We start from the raw sequence: 23,595 nt of genomic DNA on the forward strand, positions 1-23,595 counted from the left end.
TTCTCAGTATGTTGTTTATTGGCTGGTTGGAAGCAGTACATGGCCCATTTCACACAATGGCCACTTGTCATCAGATAACTGTCACTAGTCAGGGGTGATTGAGAAGCACCAGAAACAGAGGTCTACTGCAACCATTCATAGAGTCTCCATGTACCCTGTTTCTTCGTAGGAGTGTGGGAGACAAGGAATTGTCCCGTGGGGTTGATACTACATCATTATTCCTCAAGCTAGACATCAGTGAGACAAGCCAAGTTGTAAGGGAAGGATGTTCTGGAAAGCTGGTTGTATGTGCGCATGCTGGGAAAGAGCACAAAATAGTGGGATTACTGGGGAATTGGCATAAAATAGTAGCAGGAGAAAGAGGCAGAGAGGAGCTTGTTTGGGTTGTTCATGAAGAGTGCCATTAGCATGGTGGAATTAGCACCATGAATTCTTATCAGGTCTGAGTAGGAATATGGGAAACAGGCAACATGGTTATCAAAAAGAGGGGGAAATCAGCACCAAAACCCAAAAAGGGGATCCCTGTTTTCAAAGCCTATTATCAAAAAGGGATGATAAGGAAGAGATGCAAGCAAGGCTGAAATGGTTATCAAGCTGCAGAACTCCGTGACGTGACAGCAGCATCATATAAGCGAATAATCCCAAAGAAATTCTCATAATACAGCCCAGTCCTATACCAAATTGGATACATGCCAAACTGCATGGGATTGCAGGCTTTTAGGTCCGAAAGTACTTTTGCTGTTTTCCCCAGCAGAATTTTACAACCAGAGCATATTTGCAAATGTTCCTTGATCGTCATGACTATTATAAGATTGGATCTAAAACAAAAGAAAAAAATCCCTGGTTGCTGTCCCAAAGGAGGGGGTGTAGGGAGAAAATGGGTGTCATGGCTACTACAAATGTGTACTCTTCTTTATTTTGAACCTTCAGTGATAACTTCAGTCCTCAAATGTCAGATTTCTTGCAATCCAGAGTAAATAATGAAACACTTTTTGTCAACTAGATGCTCACAAAACACTAAATGCCTCTCATAATTATTGGTTCTGAAAGGCAACAAATAGATTCAAGTGCTAGGACCCCTGTAGCAGGATGGACAAATACAATTGACAGGATGCAACCCAAAAAGCTGTTGTGGCCTCGCATTATACTGCCTTGGTGGTTGAGTCTGTCGCATTGCACCCCTCTAACAGCTAAACCAAAAGCGCCTCTTGAGAAGCCACATTTTCCTGTGTGTATTATTTTCAGAATAGCTGCCCAGACAAATGAATCATAAAAGTATTACTTACAAGGCGGTAAGCATTTTATTCATGTGATAGGGTAACATTAAACTGAAGAGAGAGAAAAGCGGACAAGCATTTCTCTTCTTATCTCTGGTCCTAGTGCTGTGGGACTACAGCACTAAGATCAGAGATGAGCTTCTGCCTGCTGATGAAGCATCAAATTTGAGTCATATGACATCAGGTGATTGACAGATGGGCAGTCCCACCCACCTGTCAAAATGGTCCACAGGGGGTGAGTCAGTTCTGGATTGGAGGGTATGAAATGTTAAGGGGAGAACGAGAGAAAGAAGGGGAAAAGATCAGGTGACAGAGCTGAAGTGAAAAGACAGGATGTCAAAGAAATCTGAGTATGTGTGCAGCTATGAGAAAGCTGGATTTAAGGGAAGAAAAGTTGAGAAGCCACTGTTCTCCAGTAGGAGAACCGTTCAGGTCACTATATATCATGTTTTGATGGGGTTAGTACATGGACATCTGCATGAAAAAATAGTGTTTTTGGAGGGAGTAAAACAGTCAAAGGTGGGTCAGGCTACTTTGTCACCCAAAACAAGAAGAAAAAGAGTGCACATTTTGCCTAATATATCTCATGCTAAAAATTTGCTCTTTTTTAAAAGGAAGGAAGGAAGGAAGGAAGGAAGGAAGGAAGGAAGGAAGGAAGGAAGGAAGGAAGGAAGGAAAGAAAGAAAGAAAGCTGGGAATCAGAGTTATTGTTCGGGGTGGCAGCAATTCCGCTTTGCTCCATTCCCACAGACACCTATGGATTAGCAAGGAAGGATTAGGAAGGAAGGAAGGAAGGAAGGAAGGAAGGAAGGAAGGAAGGAAGGAAGGAAGCTGGGAATCAGACTTATTGTTCGGGGTGGCAGCAATTCCGCTTTGCTCCATTCCCACAGACACCTATGGATTAGCATTACCTAATCAAAACTTATTCATGTCAAGGAATTGTGATGGATGGATGGATGTGTGTGTGTGTGTCCCCCCCCCCCCCCCGTTTATTAGATATCACAGGCATACCTTGGTTGACGAATGCCTTGCAACTCGAACGTTTCGGCTCCCAAACGCCACAAACCCGGAAGTGAGTGTTCCAGTTTGTGAATGTTCTTTGGAACCCGAATGTCCAATGCGGCTTCCGATTGGCTGCAGGAGCTTCCTGCAGCCAATCGGAAGCCACGCCTTGGTTTCCAAACATCGAATGGACTTCTGGAACGGATTCTGTTCAACTTCCAAGGTACAACTAGTTATTTTAACCGTGTTAGCTCAGATTGTACTAAAAAGCCATGCCTAAGTGTTTCCCTGTGTTCCAAGGACTCTCTGTTCAGCTGCCTTCTTCACGCCTATGGGACTAACCTGTATGCGATACAGATGATGGGGAAGTCCAGCTGTGTTCTTGCCTGATAAGACCAGAACCATCCCTTGTGGAAGCTGCAGAAAGTGCAGGCAGGGGGTTGCACAAGAAGATAAGAAAGGAAGCAAAGGAGACCAAGACTGTGTGGGAAGTCACCCTAGGGGATTGCTATTGTAGCTATGGCCTGCCTAATGCTGTTGGACTACAACTCCCACAATCCTTTGCCCTGCTGGATGGGGCTGAAAAAGTCCAATACCTGGGGGTGGCGGGAGGACACAAATCAGCCCGTATGCAGTTCAGCCTTTGAAAAGTTGTCTTTCTCAAGGACCACATTTTGTCTGATTGGAGAAAATTAATTTGATTTAACCCTATGGATTGCCTCTAAGGAAGAGGCAAGGAAATATCGCTTTAAGGCTGTGGGATTTACTTCTGAGTAAACAGTTAGAGAATTGCCTGTTAAGATTGTCACTAGGACACTTATGATAAACAAAACCCCATAAAGGCTAGGGTGGGGGGAAAGCTTTTTTAAAGAGCCTCCTGCAAAATCTGATTTCTTAAAAAAAATGTAATTCTGTTTTCTAGCTTGGGTACACATCTGAAGATTTGGAGGACAAAATAATGAGAAATGGAATTTGTATAGTGCTTTCAGATGCTCTAAGCGTATCACGTGAATTAGCTCATTGTAATTCTTGACTTAGAGGGCTGCTTTAAGAATTGCAATGAGATAATTCATGTGATGTGCTTAGTCAGTAGCTTTATCTGCCCATACTGCAGATGGGGAGGGAAAACACTGAGGCTTAGAGAGAACAACTTTGCCTAAGGCTACCTAGCGAGTTCATGGCAGAGGTGGGGTTTGAACCGGGGACTGCTCCAGTAACATAGCTCACTTTCTTAGCCAATATGCTACACCAGCTCACACTTACAGTCTTGATTAAGGAGATTCTCATTTGTGAGAATCACTGAAAGCGGCGGTTTTGGTCTAAGAGGCCGGTATGCAGAATCAAGGCCAACAGGGGTGGGCAGTAAACAACAGACTGCGACCAAACTTTTGGTCCTCTTTGGTGTTTCTAGGCTGACTCAACTTGCCAGATGTGAAAAGCTTACCAGCTGCAAAGCCATGAATGCTTTATGGCAGGCACCCCCAAACTCGGCCCTCCAGCTGTTTTGGGACTACAACTCCCATCATCCCTAGCTAACAGGACCAGTGGCCAGGGATGATGGGAAGTGTAGTCCCAAAACATCTGGAAGGCCAAGTTTGGGGGTGCCTGCTCTATGGACATGATCACACAATCGCCACCAGGGTTAGGCTCTACACACAACTGGCAGATCTGTGCCAGCCTAGCCTGGGCTTTCATGGATTAACGCCCGACGCCCTGTAGAAAGGCAACGCTCCTCTTCTTTCACAACACTGGCTGGAACGGGCAAGGCGAGAGACTGCGTGGTTAAGAGAGGTAGGAGGCAGCTGGAAGAGGAAAGCGGGGATGGAGAAACTCCCCGCTCTCCAGCCCGTGTGTGGTTATTGCTGGGGTCTCCACCAGGCTGCCCCCCAGGAAGGCTAGAAGTGCACATTGAAGGAGCAGGGCTGGCTGGGGAAGCCTGGTACAGTGGGGGAAGGCGGCCAGAGGTCAGAGGTATCATTCACCATCATCATAAATAAGGCCAGTGCGGCTTTGTGGGGGGGGGTCTGCTGCTGGGACTTCTGCACATTAGATAGCTGAGTGCCCGTCTCCACGGCATTGGGGGTGGGGGGAGGGAGGGAGGAGGTGCCTGGGGCTCCCCAAATCACTTCTCTATCTCAGCTCTCTGCTCTTTCCTCGATTCAGTCACCACCTGCAGGAGACAAAATGGGAAAAGCCGATAGAAAACAAGTCAGAGCCGAGAGGGAAAGGCAAGATCGTCTGATAGGTATATGGCTGAGCGTGGAATAGGCAACGCTCACAGGATCACAGACAGGGCATTCCACAGTTCCTTGCAAGGAACACACCTGAGTGCTACATTTGGGACAGGGTTCATTTTGTTGTTGTTTAAACCAACAAAAAATGTTTCTAGGCCTCAAGATGGTCAGCCATGGTTTGAGCAGTTGTGAGTTAAAAGCTGGAGGGAGGAGGCTGGGTGGGATTTCTTGGTGTTAGCGGGGAGACTTCAGTCTCTTGCATACCACTCTGCCTCTCCCCGTGGCTGATGTAAACAGAAAAAATATATGCTAATATATGTAAATTTGCACTACTTGCATGATTTATACAGCAGGAGGTGTTGACATGCCACTGTACCACTAAGGCTGCTCATGCTTTCTGTGTCGCCACACCAAATCCATGTTTCTGTCTCCCACCCCAAATCCACAACACACAAGATAAGGGGTTATTTGAATGAGAATGCCTGGCCCCCTCAAATATTTTATTGTGGAGGTCAAGGCCAATAGGAGTTGGCTCCTATGCATGAGAAACTGTTTGCATTTCCTGCAGAGTTCATTTTTGCACTGCCTCATCTGCACCTACACTGAAGCTATTGTGCCGCACCCTGCACAGTCATTTTGTGTTGTGTTGTGCCCCCACCACATTCATTTCAGAACTGGCACCTGCAGCACTTCCTCAGAATTCCAGTTGTGTCCACTTCTCCCCACCCCACCCCAAAAAAAGCTTGGAGATCCCTGTTACGCAGAGACCAGAACTTAGAGTACCTTGTTGAATTTCTTCCCCTCCAAACACACACACACACATAACCCTGGCCAGAGGCAATTCAGTCTCAACTCCACATAGCTACAAGTCGGGTGCTCATATAACATCTCCCACATGTAGAGCCACACAATCTTGACCGGCCAAACTGATTCCATAATAATTGTCTAGAGCAAATAGCATTGGGTCTCCTCCTGGAGAAAGGTCCCAACTGCAGGAGAGGATTGAGCCTCCTGAGCTGCAGTAAACCCGCAAAGAAGAAGAAGAAGAGATAAAACATCAAACATAAAAAACTTCCCTAAACAGGGTTGCCTTCAGATGTCTTCTAAAAGTCAGATAGTTGTTTTTTCCTTGAAATCTGGTGGGAGGGCGTTCCACAGGGCAGGTGCCACTACCGAGAAGGCCCTCTGTCTGGTTCCCTGTAACCTCGCAGGGAGGGAACCACCAGAAGGCCTTCAGAGCTGGACCTCAGTGTCCAGGCTGAATGATGGAGGTGGAGATACTCCTTCAGGTATACAGGGCCGAGTCCGTTTAGGGCTTTAAAGGTCAGCACCAACACTTTGAATTGTGCTTGGAAATGACCGGTGTTATATGGTCTCGGCAGCCATTCCCAGTCACCAGTGTAGCTGCAGCATTCTGGATTAGTTGTAGTTTCTGGGTCACCGTCAAAGGTCCAAGCGGGAGATAACCAGAGCATGCACCACTCTGTCGAGACAGTCCATGGGTAGGTAGGGTCTCAGCCTGCGTGTCACCGGAGCTGACAGAGGCTGGGAATCTAAGCAAGCCAATGGAGATAAGGACACTGGAATGCGGACTGGAATGTGAGAGGGAGGAGGGGCAGCCCAGTGGGAGTGTTTCAGAGAGCAGACAAGCAGAAGATAGCAAAGCCCTAAACACCAATACTAGCTCAGAGACAGAAGGGGAGAGGCTGGGAATAGCTAGCCCAAAGACTCAAAAAGATCAATGAGAGGAGGGAAAAAGAACTGAAGAGGAAGGGTTTTTTCCACTGTTGGAAGAAGAGGAAGGGGCAGAGTTTAGACTGGCAACTGCTAACTTGGAGTCAGACACAGAGTGAAGGAGCTCCAGAGTGATTTATGTGTCTGAGCAATAAACCTGAGGTAATTACTGCCGGTGTCTCGCTTCTGTGGGAGAGTCAAGCCATTACACTGCGTACCAGATGGAACTGGTAGACATCTGCCCTGGACACAGAATTGACCTGCGCCTCCATGGACAGCTGTGAGTCCAAAATGACTCCCAGGCTGCACACCTGGTCCTTCAGGGGCAGAGTTACACCATCCAGGACCAGGGAGTCCTCCACACCTGCCCGCCTCCTGTCCCCCCCAAACAGTACTTCTGTCTTGTCAGGATTCAACCTCAATCTGTTAGCCGCCATCCATCCTCCAACTGCCTCCAGACACTCACATCAGGCAAACCTGCTTCCCCTTTGCTCTAGGCCTAGACGCAGTCCTCTCTCTAGAGAATTTCTCCTGCTTAAGACTACACTGAGGTCTGGGCGCTTCTATCATCCTCCTCAATTTGGGAGAAAGAAAGGTAAACAACTTGCCTCTCCATCCCGGGTCTCGATGGTTTTGATCAGCACTGTCTTCCTAGAGTGGCTCTCCACCGTTGGCTCTGGCTCTGAAACTACAAGGGAGGGGGGCATTCAGAAGAGAGGGCATGGCAGTTTCAATACAATATGCACCTCCCCCTACATCACCAGCACCCCCCAAAAAAATACTCCAGTCCAAGCTGGGTGAAATCAGAAGGGATTGGAAGGAGGCAGGAGAGAGGTGTGATTTCTTCCTGCCAGTTCCCAAGGAAAAACAGCAATAAAAGCTAAGCTCAGGTGTCGTCTGTGGTGGGTGAGGAAGATGATGTTAGAATTCCTGCTCCGTGATTGTAGTCATGGGATTGTTGTCTATCATCATCACATGATGACGGTGTATGTTTTTGACTCCACAGAGTGGGAAGTGATGGAAACAGGATGTTTGTGTTACTGTGTTCCGTGAAGTGGGACTATTGTCCTTTGTTCTTTTTCTCTTTGCTGTCTGATGCTAGAGAGAGAGGGAGCCATGTTGCAGTGCTCCGTGTGTGTTTATATGTAAATAGATTAGCCAAAATGCTGAGTTGCTGAGGTCTGTTACACATGATGCGCAAACTCTGCTGATCCCTAAGTGTACCGGTGTCGGTTGGCATCAGTGTCTGTGATGTTTGGGCTGAAGAAAGCTTTTGAAGCTCCTGAACGATTGACCAGGAGGGAGAGAACATGCCAGCTGGGCATGTGTCTCTACCAGGGTCCTACTTGAGTGTAGGCAGAGCTCCTGAAAGATCCTCCAGGGTAGATTCTTGCAATCAGTTGGTGTGCTCCCAGAAATGTCAACCATAAATCCATCTTTGGGTGAGGTGGAGCTCAACAGCTGGAAAGGGGTGTAAGTCAGAGCAATGAACATGCTCTCTTCCAAAAGTCCATGTTTGTGTGCAGCAGTGTGCGTAGGCACACATGATGCATTTTTTATGTATCCCAAATTTGGAGATATAAGCTTACCTGTTGTTTTGAAGCCGAAGGAGGCCATGGACTGAACCGGCACTGAAATCCTGCAGGGAACAAGCCACAGTGAGCTCTACAATGAAGTCCCCCAGGAAGGACTTGGCTGGTTCAGAGAGATGCTGAAAACGCTTCTTGGAAACGTTAAGATAAATTCAATAGTGTAAACGAGTTTCATTGGATGTAATACAGTGGTACCTTGGTTCTTGAACATAATCTGTTCCAGAAGCCCATTCGACTCCCGAAACATTCAAAAGCAAAGGCGCAGTTTCCAATTGGTGCAGGCACCCCAGAAACAATAGCCAACAGCCACATTAAATGTTCTGCTTCTGAAAGACGTTCGAAAACCAGAAAACTTACCGGTACTTGCGGGTTTTCGGTGTTTGGGAGCCGATTTGTTCATCAACTAAGCCATTCGAGAACCAAGGTTCCATTGTAATGGAATACTGAATGGTTTAGTTTATGTAAAATATGCAGGGATTTATGATATGCAAATAAGCCATGGAAAGAGAAAAAGGGAAGTCACAGACATTTCAAGGTTATTTAAATGATTATTCTAAAGCAGGCTTCCTCAGGCTTGACCCTCCAGATGTTTTGAGACTACAATTCCCATCATCCCTGACCACTGGTCCTGCTCGCTAGGGATCATGGGAGTTGTAGGCCAAAAACATCTGGAGGGCCGAGGTCGAGGAAGCCTGTTCTAAAGTGTAAAACAGGAAATTCAATGAAAATTATATATAAATAAACGTCTCTCTGGGGCATAATATGTGGTGCCTTCTTCCCAATCAGGAATTGATGTTTCTACCAGCTTTGTTTCTGAGAAATCCTTGGCATGTGTGGAAGTTCGTGACTATTAAATGATATCCTGTGGTGTGGGAACTAATGGGTGGACAACAAAAAGGGATTCTGCAAACACTTATGGTGGCAGAGAGGCTTATACTGCAAGGCTGGAAGGACAAATACCCACCCACTCCTGCAATCCACTACTACTCAGTGGCCTGAAGATCTCACTGCCCTTTCTACATTTAAAACGCATGGCTTAAAATACAGACGTCTCCCCACTTGCGCAAGTGGGGAATTACCATATTTTTCGCTCCATAAGGCGCACCTGACCCTAAGGCACACCTACTTTTGGGGGGGAGAAGTCAAGAAAAAAAATATGCATCTCCTGGGGGCTTTTGCGGGAGGTGGGGGAAGTGAGAGAGCCTCACTCTGTCCCTTCCCCCACCTCCCGCACAAAGATAGCCAGGGATAGCCGCGCAAAGCCTCCCGAGGGCAGCGAGATCAAGGCTCCCCGCTGCCCTGTGGAGGTTTCGCGGGCTACCCCAGAGCTGCTCAGGAGGTTGTCAGGGCTGGTGGGGGAAGCCCGGTCCCCCCCCCCAGCCCCAGGAACCACACATTCGCTTCATAAGACACACAGACATTTCCCCTTAGATTTTAAGAGGAAAAAAGTGTGTCTTATGGATTGAAAAATACGGTGCCCTGTTCGCCTCTGTCCCGCCCCATTCTGCCCCTGTTCTACCCCATTGGGGCATCGAAAATGGTGCACATCTCGAGATGGCAAAACAGACTGGAAAACTCAGAAATCAAGAGGACAATAACTTTATAAAAGAACGGGGGAAACATATAAGTTATTTAAGAGACCACTATAAGCAGATGGAAACACTGGCAGGATTTTGATCGCACTTGTCGTGTCATGATTACCACGGACAATATGGTTTGATAAAAAAAAAATGCTGGAGTATGGAAAAATATGCAGTAATAAATGTTTAAAATGGGACTCTAAGGAGGGGGAGGGAGTCCTGAGATTCAGAGGAATCTCCACATATAGATCTGTTTTTTTATTCTTGGCATATAACTTTGTACTTGTAAAACCAAATAAAAATGGTTTAAAAAAAGAAGAAAGAAAACGGTGCGCATCTCAGCAGGAGGGAGCATGTGAGATGATTGGGGAGTTGCCCTCATACGGTATGCTTATTTAAATCTTGGCATTTAAATTAGAAATCATGTGATGTTCCTGTTGTTAATGACAGCTGGCGGTGTTTTCTCTCTCATCTCTTTCCTTCTGTCATATTTACAAAAATAAAATATAAAGACCTTGAGAAACCATTGAGCTCCTTTAAAACCGCTCTCCTCCTCTGATCCTGCAAAGGCAGAGATGGACCCACTGTGAGATGGGCCGAACCATGCAAAGAGCTATAGGGGAGTCCTCACCTGCTCTCCTCCCCCTCCAGCAGCTTGCGGTAGGTGGCAATCTCGATGTCAAGGGCCATCTTGACGTTCAGGAGGTCCTGATACTCCCGCAAGTGTCGTGCCATCTCTTCCTTCATGTGCTGAATCTCCTGCTCTAGCCGTGCCACCGTGTCCTGGTACGAGCCCATCTCCACCCCGTATTGGTCCTCCAGGTCTCTCATCTGCCTCAGCAAAGCTTCGTTCTGGGGAGGAAAATAGAAGCAGAGCTTACATGGGGGATGCAGGGAAGCAGGTCTCAGAGACACCTTACCCAGAAGCCACACCGACTCCCAAATCCTGCTCCTAATTCTCAACCCAGTGAGAACAGGCAAGGCTGTGGACTCAGAGCTTCCCAGGCCTTGGAAACAGGGCGCAAGGCTGGCAAGGGCTGAAAATAGTTGTCCTCTTTTTTCCCAGCTGCAAAAACGGACACAGTCACAGAATCTGGAGCATCCCACAATTATTATTATTATTATTATTATTATTATTATTATTATTATTATTTACATTCGCACCTTGGTTTTCAAACAGCTTAGTTCACAAACAAACAACTCGGAAGTCAAATGTCGCAAATCCGGAAGTAGGTGTTCCAGTTTGAGAACTTTGCCTCAGAAGCCGAATGTCCAACGCGGCTTCCAAAGCTTCTGATTGGCTGCAGGATGCTCCTGCAGCCAATCGAAAGCCACGCCTTGGTTTCTGAACGTTTCTTAAGTCGAACAGACTTCTGGAACACATTCTGTTCGAAAACCAAGGTACAACTGTATTGAGTTTATTTACTGCCCTATACCCAGAGGTCTCCGGGTGGTTCACAGCAAAGATCACAACATATATAATCAGAATACAGTGGTACCTCAGGTTAAGTACTTAATTCATTCCGGAGGTCCGTTCTTAACCTGAAACTGTTCTTAACCTGAAGCACCACTTTAGCTAATGGGGCCTCCCGCTGCCGCCACACCGCCACTGCACGATTTCTGTTCTCATCCTGAAGCAAAGTTCTTAACCTGAAGCACTATTTCTGGGTTAGCGGAGTCTGTAACCTGAAGCACCACTGTAAAAACAACAACCCAATAACACACACACACAAACCCCAGAAAAGAGCCACATTTTAAAAGGGTATAGGATGTATACATACACAATCACACTGCAAAATGTGGCACTGGGCAGAGAGAAGTCAGAAGTTCCAACGACCTCTGTGCTCAATTACACAGCATATATCGCTTTTCAGCCTTTATGGTTTTGAAGCTAAACTTGAAAATATATGATGGGGATGATAGCTCGTGAAATCCCTGGTGAACTCACAAAGGCCAGAAGAGGACACCAATGGCATCATTCGCTCAGGTTGCAGCCTTGAATCCTCACCCAAGAATACAAAACATTTTGCAAAGGTGGGAGGCTGCTCAGCTGCTGCCTCCCAAGGAACTGGAAAAGAGGGCTCAGGACAGGAAGGGCGTCCTACTGACCGTTCCTTTGAGTCCATCCACTTCACAGGTGAGGCTCTGGATCTGGCGCCGGGATTCGTTCATCTCCTGCTTGGCCTGGCGAAGCGCTTCGTGGTTCCGGTTGGCTGCGTCCGACAGGTCAGCAAACTGCAAGTGGTTGGGGGAGTCAGTGGAGAGAAGGGAAAGACCCACCCACAAAACCATCTCCTAGTCTATCTCCTAGTCTATCAGGGGGTCTGGAAACCAAGCCATATGAGGAGCGGTTGAAGGAGATGGATATCTTTAGTCTGGAAAAGAGGAGACTGAGAGGAGATAGGATAGCCATCTTCAAATATCTGAAGGGCTGTCACATGGGAGAGGAAACAAGTTTGTTGTCCCTTGCTCTGGAGGGCAGGATTCCAACCAATGACTTCAAGTTACAGTCAAACCTCGGTTTTGGAACATCTCGGCTGCCAAACATTTCAGAAGCCAAACGCCGAAAACCCGGAATGCTTCCATTTTTGAACATGTCTCAGAAGTTAAACAGCTTCCAAGGTGTGTTTTTCAATTTTCCTCACTGAACTTGCTGATCCTTGGTTTTCAAACGTTTCAGAAGTCGAACAGACTTCCGGAACGGATTACATTCGAAAACCGAGGTTCCACTGTACAAGAAAGTAGATTCCAACTAAACATAATGGAAAACTTTCTGATAGTAAGAGCAGTTCGACAAAGGAACGGTCTCCATCAGGAAATTGTGGACTCTCCTTCCTTGGAGGTTTCTAAGCAGAGGTTGGATGGCCATCTGTCATGGATGCTTTAGTTGAGATTCCTGCATTGCAGAGGGTTGGCCATGCTGACCCCTGGGGTCCCTTCCAACCAGTTCTATGGTTCTATAATTCCTAGCAATAACACACTGTTTGTGTGTGTGTGTTTTGAAATGGCACTGTAGTCATAGCCGGCCGTCCCAGACTGTACTCCAAGGAAAGGGGAGCCTGTGGAGTCTCCAGATGTCACTGGACTCTAGCTCCCACCCTTCCCAGCCAGGACAGGCTCTCCATCAATATGTAGCCCATCCTCCTGCCTGTCAAGGTTTCAGGGAATCCTATCCCTCCCACGGTGGGTTGCCAAGAAGCAGAAAACAATGCGTTCTTACCATGTAGCTTATTCAATATTCACAGAGAGAATTGAAGGAATGCAGGAATGTGTCCAGGGCAGCTGTTTACCAGCTCCATCTGGTACGCAGGCTGAGACCCTACCTGCCCACGGACTGTCTTGCCAGAGTGGTGCATGCTCTGGTTATCTCCCACTTGGACTACTGCAATGTGCTCTATGTGGGGCTACCTTTGAAGGTGACCCGGAAACTACAACTAATCCAGAATGCGGCAGCTAGACTGGTGCCTGGGGGCAGCCGCCGAGACCATATAACACTTGAAAGACCTACATTGGCTCCCAGTATGTTTCCGAGCACAATTCAAAGTGTTGGTGCTGACCTTTAAAGCCCTAAATGGCTTCAGTCCAGTATATCTGAAGGAGCGTCTCCACCCCCATCATTCTACCCAGACACTGAGGTCCAGCACTAAGGGCCTTCTGGCGGTTCCCTCACTGCGAGAAGCCAAGTTACAAGGAACCAGGCAGAGGGCCTTCTCGGTAGTGGTGCCTTCCCTGTGGAACGCCCTCCCACCAGATGTCAAAGAGAATAACAACTACCAGACTTTTAGAAGACATCTGAAGGCAGCTCTGTTTCGGGAAGCTTTTAATGTTTGATGTATTACGGTATTTTAATATTTTTTTGGAAGCCGCCCAGAGTGGCTGGGGAAGCCCAGATGGGCGGGGTATAAATTATTATTATTATTATTATTATTATTATTATTATTATTATTATTATTATTACTACTATCCCTTAGATAATGGTGTTGCTCCAAGTAAAGTCCCACCCCCTCAGTCCCTCCTTGTGATGGCCTGGGAATCAGATTCAGAGGCTGAACCGGAGGAACCCCAGCCTGCACAGGAGTCCCCACCTCCAGGGCCGGCTGAGCTGGGGCAGGGCCTTGGATCTGAAGTGCCTGCACCTGTGCCGGATCCTCAGGAGTAGGCACCAGGTGGTTCCACTCTGGCTCCGGAGGTGATTGAGGACACAGTGCCTACAGGTGTGCCTCTCCCGGCCCTGCCAGAGGAAGGTGAGTCTCCCCCTGGGTCCAGTAACTCCCCAGCCTCTCCTGAACTGCACAAGCTTAGGGCAGAGAGGTGGAGGGAACTGGTTTCTCCCAGGAGGAGTGCTCGCCTTAAGGCCAGGAGAGGAGGGTCTCCTGGGGGCCGGGACTGCCCCTGGCCTCAGAGAAGATAAAGGCCAGTCAGCCCGGTCCCAGGTTGTGGGAGCAACACCTGACCTTCCAGTCTTCCTGTCCCTGCCCGGCTTCCTGCTTCTGACCTTCCAGTGTTCCTGTCCCCGCCCGGCTTACTGCTTCGGACCTCGCCTCGCTGCTTGTGAACTGTTTCCAGGCTAGTGACCCAGGACTGGACTTTGACTACGACAACGGTAACCTTCCCCCCCCCCCCGGACTAGCACACTCCTATTCTACGTCACCCCTGAATTGGCTGATTTTTGCTTTCTGCCTCTGAGCTTTCTGTTCTGCTACTCTCACAGCATGCCTGGTCCTGAGAGAGGGGGGGTCAGGAATACTTTCGAGAGACACTGTCTGTTAACTGCCTCTCCCCCCGGTACTTCTCCTTCCTGCCGCTCCCCCAATATTTCCCAGCTTCTCCCCTCTGCAGCCTCTGAACTATGCCCTTCTGCAAACCGCTGTTCTAAATCTATACTGTCCTCCTCTTCCCAGGAAGGTACAGAGGGGGAGCAGCTCCCAACATTCCTCCCCAGTCCAGCCCCTGACACCACCCCTGTAGCTGCACCCAGTTTAGGTACCTTGGATTTGTACCACTCCTCGGCCTCCTGCAGGTTTTTGACTGCGATGCTCTCATACTGGGTGCGGATATCCCGCAGGGCGGCTGTCAGGTCCGGCTTGGCCTGTTCCACCTCCACTTGCACCTGCTGCTGGCTGTGCATGCTCACCTGCATGTCGTTCAGCTCCTGCACACGCCGAGACATCGATGGGGAAAAGGATACAAAGATGCAAAGGAACACAGACACGACAAATCACACACAGAGAGTTTGTAAGAGGAGATACTACAAAAAGAGCACAAATGCAGAGGAGCACAGCTATAAGGAGATGCAGGCCCATTATACGTAGCCTCCCTAACGTGAGACTACGTGGCAGAGAAAGTATGCTTCTCGGTTTTTGTCTCATTTATATACTACTTTTGGACCCCCAAAGTGGTGAATAGCATTAATATATATCATGAAAGAAAGATAAAGCGGAAATGGGATACGTACGCTAGATTGAGCAAAACAATATTTTTAAAATAGCACAGAAATTCGGTCAAGAATAGGGGTTAGGCAACAAGATCTGGCTATTAATCTATAGGTGTGGCACATCAGAGGCGGGAGAAATCTGCCATTCGATTTTGCTTCTTTTCTTTTCTTTTCTTTTCTGCATAAGGAAAAGGACTAATCAGAACTACCTTGTTTTCTTCTTACACTGCCTGTAAGATGTTAGGCAGTCCTAAGCTTTCCCCCAAGTCATTGGGGGAGTTCAGGGATAAGATGGGATGCTAAGAATGGCTGGAGAAAAACAACAATTTATTCTCTCTGTGTCTCTGTGTCTGTCTGTCTGTCTGTCTGTCTGTCTGTCTGTCTCTCTCTGTCTCTCTCTCTCTCTCTGTGTGTGTGTGTGTGTGTGTGTGTCTTTCTCTCTGTCTCACTGAGGGTTACCAAACTTTGGCACTGTTTTATTCCAGCTGCTGGAATAGCTTCATGTGTGTTTGCATGAAGATTTGGGGAGAAAGCGTGCTTGTATGTGGCATAATACTGGAGAAAAAAAACAGATGAGGAGGTCACTTACTGGCATAGAGGAAATGCATGGACTGACTTGATTCAAACAGGAATTTATTTGGGCAATGAGCTTGTGGAAAACTGATTTGGGGTAATGTTCCTATTATAAGATATATGTTATGGTATTCTTATGTTATGGTATTCTTAGGTGGCACATAATCTGTTCGTGGAATAAAATACTTTGAGATTGGTGAATACGCTATGTGCTTACCCTATACCATGCCCCACAGCATTTCCAGGGGGTGGGGCATCAGTCTTGTCTTTGTTTTTCTTCCACTTTTTATTTTATTGGCTTATTAACAAAAAAAAAAGTGAAAACATAACAAAAAGAAAGATAACAAAAGAATCCAAAATTTAAAGCATAAAGTATCACAGCCTTGAATGCTAGAGGGGCGCATTAGTACAAAATTCCCATATACGGCACAGTTACACACCCAAGAGTGGGGCTGTGGGTGCAACTGTATCCATTATTCACTGCTAGACAAAGAAGAAGCAAGTAACTATCTGCTGCATGCAAGGATTTCTCAGCTGCATCAATCCTGCAAATTTTCATTCATAACCCTGGATACAAGCTATCCTGCTCAAGCACCCAAGGGTGGGGCTGGGGATGCAACTGCACTTCTGCTGTTTACCACCAGATGGAGCACAAGCAAAATGGCTTCTGCAAGACCCTCAAGACATCAGAAATGTTAAAAAGGTAAAGGGACCTCTGACCATTAGGTCCAGTTGTGGCCGACTCTGGGGTTGTGGCGCTCATCTCACTTTATTGGCCGAGGGAGCCGGCGTACAGCTTCCGGGTCATGTGGCCAGCATGACTAAGCCACTTTTGGCGAACCAGAGCAGTGCACGGAAACACCATTTACCTTCCTGCTGGAGTGGTACCTATTTATCTAGTTGCACTTTTGACGTGCTTTTGAACTGCTAGGTTGGCAGGAGCTGGGACCGAGCAACGGGAGCTCACCCCATCACGGGGATTCGAACCGCAGACCTTCTGATCGGCAAGTCCTAGGCTTTGTGGTTTAACCCACAGCGCCACCCGCGTCCCTTTTTATCAGAAATGTTAAAGGACTCTAAATGGGATCCCCATGAATCCTGTGCGTGAAATCTTCCCCTACCCCATGCCCACTTCTGCTGCTTCTCCTGCAGCCCCTTACCTGTCTCCCAAGGCTGCCACCATCCTCAGGAGCAAGCCATGAGTTTGGGATAAAACGTAATTCCTGTTGCGAGGCATGTATTGATAAGGTTTGAGCCCAGTCTTCTGCCCTCCGGGGAAGCAGCAGCTGCTGCCGTCAGTACAAATGGCACACCTGTCCAGTTGTATAGGGTTCAGCTGAACTCTCAAAAGCCTCTATGTAAGCCAGTCAATGAACTAGTTGTAGTAAGGTTGAAGCTTACTGGGAAATGATATATAATGAATCGAAAAGGGTGTTTAAATTAACATTTTTTTGGGGGGGGGGACACCAGAAGCTTTTCTCTTGGGAATTATAGGGCCAGAACTACCTAAATTGTATAGAAATTTATTTATGTACGTGACTATAGCGGCAAGAATGTTACTTGCCCAAAAGTGGAAAGAAGGAGAAGTCCCAGCAAAGGAAGAATGGATACAAAAACTTAGGGAATATGCAGAAATGGCAAAACTCACCAGAAGAATAAGAAACCAAGATAACAAACTTATCATAAAAGAATGGAAATAGTTTATTGAATATTTACAGATAAATTGTAAACAGATAAAAATATTAGCGGGATTTAATGTCATAACCTGCAGTTTTATAAGAGTATTTATCTATAGTAGATAAAGAAACGAGTAAGTTAAATTAATCTGGAGATGCAGAAGATAGAAAAAAATGAATTCAAGGAATCGCAGAAAGAGGGGAAGTCAAATTTTGAAATGTCAAATTGATTGGAAAACTTGAAATGTATAAATTTGAAAATATAAAAAAAACTAAAAAAGAGAGAGAGAAAGGGAAGTTTCAAATCTGCCCTCCACTCAAAGGCCACCCCTGTTATTTCCCATACCTCTTCATGTAGTTTCTTGAGGAATTCAATTTCATCCATGAGAGATTCGATCTTGCGCTCCAGCTCCAGGCGCGAGAGGGTGGCATCGTCCACATCCTACCATGCCAGGGAGGAGAAATGAGCCATGATCAGAATCGCAGCAAGACCCTTTCCATTTCAACGTGAAATACATATGGGTCAGAGAAGGATCGGGGAAAGCAAACAAGGTAATTCCAGCCTCATCCGCCAGGCTGCGATGGTGGGCTGAGGGGGAGAGAACAGGGTGCCTCAGTTCAGCACCACGGACAGCAGCCACAGCTGCCCAAAGCTGCTTTCAAGAACTTGGCTTGAGCCTTTACTGTTCAGTAGGAACCTCCACCCATGTACGAGTGCAGGAGCTAATACATGCAGCAGTTTGCAAACAGCAGAGTGTGCTGGGACCCTACAGTTACTCATGGGTAAGTGGGCCAGCCTGCCCCACCTATAACTTCGCTTACCTTGCGGAACAAAACCAGGTTCCCTTCAGCATCTTCGCGCTTGTGCATCTCCTCATCCAGCCTGTAGAGGACAAAGAACAGCCAAGAGCTAATAATAGGGCTAACTTCATAGTTTGTCATCTTCCCCCGGGTGACACACTCCCCACTTTGGTCACACTTCTGCTCTGCTGCATAAACTCCCGGCATCCTTTTCCTTATTCCAGAAGCAGTCAATTTTTTATTCCTCCCTACACTCTGGACAGCATCTTAAAAAGCAGAGACATCACCTTGCCAACAAAAGTCCGTATAGTTAAAGCTATGGTTTTCCCAGTAGTGATGTATTGAAGTGAGAGCTGGACCATAAAGAAGGTTGATCGCCGAAGAATTGATGCTTTTGAATTATGGTGCTGGAGGAGACTCTTGAGAGCCCCATGGACTGCAAGAAGATCAAACCTCTCCATTCTTCAGGAAATCAGCCCTGAGTGCTCACTGGAAGGACAGATCCTGAAGCTGAGGCTCCAATCCTTTGGCCACCTCATGAGAAGAGAAGACTCCCTGGAAAAGACCCTGATGTTGGGAAACATTGAGGGCACAAAGAGAAGGGGACAGAGCATGAGATGGTTGGACAGTGTTCTCGAAGCTACCAGCATGAGTTTGACCAAACTGTGGGAGGCAGTGGAAGACAGGAGTGCCTGGTGTGCTCTGGTCCAGGGGGTCACGAAGAGTCGGACACGACTAAACGACTATACAACAACAACATGCTCAGGACTCTGCTTTTATAGGCAAAGCAGGATGCAAGAACCAGTCAAATGAGCTGCACCCAGGAGTTCCTGCTTCTACCCCCCCTTGCTGCCATCCGCCACACCCCTACATCACAAGAACACAATGCCAAACAGACTTCTCCAGTCCCCTGACATTGGTCGACCCTGCGCTGGTAACACCCACAGGGCTTACCTAAAGCAGATAGCCAGTGCAGGAAGAGTAGGGGAAAGTCACTGAGAAGTATCAGGAATAAGGAACATTTGGTTAGAGGTGGAGATGGAGATCAAGAGAAATTGAGACCGTTCTAGAAATGCTTTGCATTGGCATCAGAAGCTTTTGGCCATTCCATGTTTATTCAAGTTGCATTCTCCATTCTCCTCCTTGGGAAGTGATGGTTTTTCAAGACACAGACGGATGCTGTCATTTGGCCACACCCTTCCCCGGTGATGTATTCTCCACTCCACCCCGCAACACCAATGCCACCATCTCCCATAGTCCCTGAGCTGACGCAGGAGACAGATGGCACTATTAGGGCAGGGAGGCTGGAGAACATGGCAAGTCCCACGTCACTCTGCATGGCTGAAGGGGACCACGCCCCACCTCTCCCCCAGGCTTCAGCTCCTTGCACACGCCTTATCCACCCCCTTCTCTTCTTCCCAAATAGCCCACCCTGCCCCAGCGTGAGCGATGCCAGGATGCAGAAATTCAAACCCCACCCCACGGCGCCATGGGGAATGCAGTCTCGAGGCTGTGGCTTTGCTTGCTTTTGCCTTCCAGCACAGCGATGTGCGCATAGAAGCTGCAATGCCCTGCAAGGAACCCCTCTCGTGTGTGCAGCGTGGGACCCCATGCGCGCCACGTGCCCCTTTTAAGGAGGCTGCTGCTACCCCACCCACACTGGCTACCCACCTCTCACAATTCCTTGCCAGCTCACAGGGATTCCCCCTGTCCTCATCATACTGCCCCTGGAATAGAGAGCTCTCTGGCTAAGGGCGTTATTGCTCTGGCGGAAGCTCTCTCGCCACACCCCACTGCTCTACCAAGTTCCAGAAATAGCCATCTTCTTGCACCCTGCCCCCACCCAGACATCTCATGGATGACACAAAGTGGCAGAAGTTCATCTCCTCCCTGCCACTCTCCACCATCACCTTCCTGTTTCCAGGACCCACAGTCCCACAATGCATGTAGCTCTTCTTCTCTCCTGTATCCCTTGCTTTATTGCCCTTTATCACTAATTATTATTATTTATTTATTTATACCCCGCCCATCTGGCTGGGTTTCTCCAGCCACTCTGGGCAGCTCCCAACAGAATATTAAAAACACGCTAAAACATCAAACTTTAAAAACTTCCCTGAACAGGGTTGCCTTTAGATGTCTTCTAAAAGTCAGGTAGTTATTTATTTCCTTAACATCTGATGGGAGGGCGTTTTACAGGGCGGGTGCCACTACTGAGAAGGCCCTCTGTCTGGTTCCCTGTCACCTTGATTCTCACAGTAAGGGAACCGCCAGAAAACCCTTGGAGCTGGACCTCGGTGTCCGGGCTGAACGATGGGGGTGGAGACACTCCTTCAGGTATACTGGGACGAGATCAGCACCAATTGTGCTCTGAAACGTACTGGGAGCCAATTTAGGTCTTTCAGGACTGGTATTATATGGTCTCAACGGCCACTCCCAGTCACCAGTCTAGCTGCCGCATCCTCCTGCCATGTTGGACTCATCCCATTAGTGGAGAATTATTCCCCACCGCACCCTTCCCACCCCGCTGACACATCTCAAGGACCAGTCTTACTTATTTGCTGTGTGTATCAACCTTCCTAGAATCCCTATATCTCCCAAGACATCTTTTTATTGTGACTGTTTGTTTGTTTTTTTAATCTATCCCTCCACACAGTTCTGGATGGAACAGTTTCCAATCAACCATCTTTCCACAATCTCCATTGGGAGGCGGAACCAAAACGAAGAGATTCTAGCAAACCTTTCCACTGTGCAGAATTCCTGGCTTGCAACTCTTCCTTCTGCAAGTCATCAAAGTTCAAATTCAATGCCTCCGAGTCTCCCAGACCTACACTGTCAGCGCAGAAAAATCCTAACACACTTACTCAAAAGCAAGTCCCAGGATGTCCGGTTCTCAGTGTGCATAGGATTCCATGCACAAGCCTAACCATGTATTTTCAGAAGGAAGTTCTATTGAATTCATCAGGGCTTATTTCCAGGTTATGATTGCGGCCTTAATTGTTGTCTTGTCCCAGACTCTTATGCAGCAGTGGGTATACAGCCAGGAACACTGGATCCCAGGTTTACCGGGGTGCAACTTTAATCCTTCTTTTAGGATTGAGAATAAGCTCCCAGCACAATCCAGCACATTCCCCCATCACTGCCTAAGGCTAATAAAATAAAATAAGAAAAGGTGCTCTGATTGCAGGACAGTGATTCATCATTTGTAATGCATGCAGTTGGAATATAATGAGTGGATTAGAGAAAGAATTGTATAGATTTAGTTGGTTCCCATTTGTTGATCAATCATATCAGGAACCTAGGAAGCTGGCCATTGGTCCATCTAGTGCAGTATTGCCTGCACCAACAAGAAGAGACCCTACAGGGTCTCAGACCAGGGTCTCCCTTGGTCCTACCTTCAGATGCAGGAGAATGAACCTGGGACCTTCTACATTCAAAGCAACTGCTCTCCAGCTGATGCACAGACCTTCCCCACAAGGTGTTATATAATGCTGTTTCCCATTTTTGCTGCTTTGCTTTTGAGCTGGAAACTAAGGAAGAAATGTCTGGATCCCAGAAAGGCCCACTGCTACACAGTCATGCCACCCCTCAGGACTTTGGGGTGTAGAAGGACACTTACAGAATGAGCAAGTCCCCCAAATGCAACAGAACTGGCATGCCACATTTTGAAGCAAATTAAGTATAATATGTATTCCCACCCAAAGAGCCTGGGCAGTTAAGTGCACAGTCTAAAACCATCACTTTCTGAACCTTCCTTACTTAACCCACATATCGCTAGGCTGCATCCATGGACTCTGCTGACTTGGAGGCAGGACAGGGGTGTCTATTATTTCAGGCCGAGTCCCTAACCCTGGCTTTTGCAAGAGGACCTGGAATTGTGCCTCTCTGGCGCTGCCACCAATTAAAAGTCTTGCTATCTTCGGAGGGAGAAGTGCCATCAGAGTGCGACGCTACCTCTTCCCTATTTCCAAGCAGAGAGAGTTAGCAAAGATTTCTGAATATTGAGGGAGTGGGAAATGGGATTCTGCACGAGATCAGAGGCAACCATCTTCATCTACTCCAAATGATGCGTTTGGGGGCCGGGCTGACTTCATCTTCATCTACCCAGAAGGATCCCTTTGGGGGGGGCTGACTCCAACTGAGTTCTGGCTTGTCTTTTGCTTCATCTTTCTCAGGACCCTCCCACCACCCAAAGGAGAACCCAGGAATCCGGGGGGGGGGCGCCTGCCGCGATTAACCCCTCCCGCCCCACACCAGACACTTAAAACAACGCACAAGGCTGAAGTTCCGTTTTCCGCACAGGATATGGCCCGGCTTGCCCCCTCCATCATCCGAGGAGGACCCCGGCGTCCTGGCACGCCCCCGCCCCCACCCCGGCGCCTCACCTCTGCTTGAGGGCGGCCAGATCCTCGGCCATGTTGTCCCTCTCGACCTGCAGGCGGTCGCGATCCTTGCCCAGCGCGTCCACCTGCCTGCGCAGCTCGCGGAGCTCGTCTTGGAAGAGGTCGGCGGCGCGCGTGGGCTCCTTGGAGCGCGCGTGGCCCAGCTCGGCCAGCAGCGCCGCGTTCTGCGTCTCCAGGTAGCGCACTTTCTCGATGAAGCTGGCGAAGCGGTCGTTGAGCTCCTGCAGCTCCTGCTTCTCGTTGCTCCTGGTGGCCAGGAACTCCTGGTTCAGCGCCTCGGCTACCGAGAAGTCCAGCTTCTCGCCCGCCCCGTAGGAGTAGCGCGGAGCCGGCGCGCTGGAGGAGCGGAAGGTCACCGCGCCACCGGCCCGGTAGGAGCGCATGGATGCAGCCGTCGAGGGCGTGCTCAGCAGCCGCGTGGCCGAAGAGGACGAGGCCAGGCGGGACGAGGAGTACGACAGCGGGGACAGCATGGGCGGCGGCCCGAAAGTGCGGCGGTACGAGGTGGCGCGGGTGGCGCCGGAGTGGTGATGGTGGCTCATGGCGCAGCGGCTGGGCGAGGAGAGAGATGGAGGAGAAGGAGAAGAGGCGGCGTCGAGGCTGGGACGGAGCCGCGAAGTTCTCGACGGGGGAAGAAGGCGCCGCCTTCGGAGATGCCGCTTTATAGGCTCCCAAGTCGCGAACTGGAGGGGGGGAGGGCAGCAGGAGGAGGAGGAGGCTCCACCTCTCTTGGATGCGGCCCAGAGCCCCGCATTGCAGCCCCGTCGTCTGGGAAAGGGAACCACCCCGCCCAGGCTGCTCTGCAAAGATGCTCTGGCGGGCAGGAGGGGAGGGTGAGTGGGATCCCAGGCGCCCTGATCGGTCCTCCATGTCATAGTGCCAACACCCTGGGGTGCCTGAGCACCCACAAAATTCCCCGTGGATGGGCCGGGACACCCACCAATTTCGGTGCCAGGCCCATGCATGCTACATGGCACCCACGGTCGCGGTGCCAAGCTGGCACGCCTGCTCCAGGTTGTTGGAGAGACAGAGCATCACACTGCAGCCCCCCCCCCACCTCCTCCCTCCTATGCACGTTTCTGTAGAAGTGAATCCCCTCGATTATCCGCAGCGGACCTGACACCCAGGGCCTTGCAGAGCCAGGCAGAGGCCCAGGCCAGGTAGATAATGTGCCCCCCCCCCCTTTATAAATAAGTAAGTATATAAATAATATTCACAAAAGTTATGCTGACAAATAATTTTATTTCAAGGCTTAAACCGTATCTGCATACAAAGATAAAATGGAAAATACA

The 23,595-nt window shown here is 48.6% G+C and overlaps 1 protein-coding gene across 2 annotated transcripts; it reads right to left on the bottom strand.

Moving 5' to 3' along the window:
• PRPH (peripherin) lies at positions 1-23,595 on the bottom strand. 2 transcript variants are annotated; one of them, XR_014561343.1, is made up of 10 exons: positions 22,286-23,579; positions 17,925-17,985; positions 17,449-17,544; positions 14,407-14,571; positions 11,529-11,654; positions 10,051-10,271; positions 7,837-7,886; positions 6,856-6,935; positions 2,172-4,449; positions 1-2,031 (listed from the first exon to the last, which is right to left on the bottom strand). XR_014561343.1 is itself a non-coding variant. In XM_083727568.1 (9 exons), the coding sequence occupies exons 1-9, from the start codon at positions 23,266-23,268 to the stop codon at positions 4,402-4,404; spliced, it is 1,830 nt and encodes a 609-aa protein (XP_083583694.1). In that variant the 5' UTR covers positions 23,269-23,595; the 3' UTR covers positions 2,589-4,401. The 2 variants fall into 2 exon arrangements, 1 of the variants encoding a protein (XP_083583694.1); XM_083727568.1 differs by lacking the exon at positions 1-2,031 and having other exon boundaries at positions 2,589-4,449; positions 22,286-23,595.

This window comes from Podarcis gaigeae (genome assembly GCF_964106915.1).
Source record: "Podarcis gaigeae genome assembly, chromosome: 2".
NCBI classification, from domain to species: Eukaryota; Metazoa; Chordata; class Lepidosauria; order Squamata; family Lacertidae; genus Podarcis; species Podarcis gaigeae.

What these genes read in the sequence shown, in the direction of transcription:
- PRPH (XM_083727568.1), bottom strand. Translation starts at nt 23,268, where the DNA reads ATGCATGGGCCTGGCACCGAAATTGGTGGGTGTCCCGGCCCATCCACG. An exon ending in TCAAGAAACTACATGAAGAG is followed by an intron (nt 14,572 to 17,448) that starts GTATGGGAAATA and finishes CGGCGTGTGCAG; the next exon opens with GAGCTGAACGACATGCAGGT. An exon ending in AGGAGTGGTACAAATCCAAG is followed by an intron (nt 11,655 to 14,406) that starts GTACCTAAACTG and finishes AACCACTTGCAG; the next exon opens with TTTGCTGACCTGTCGGACGC.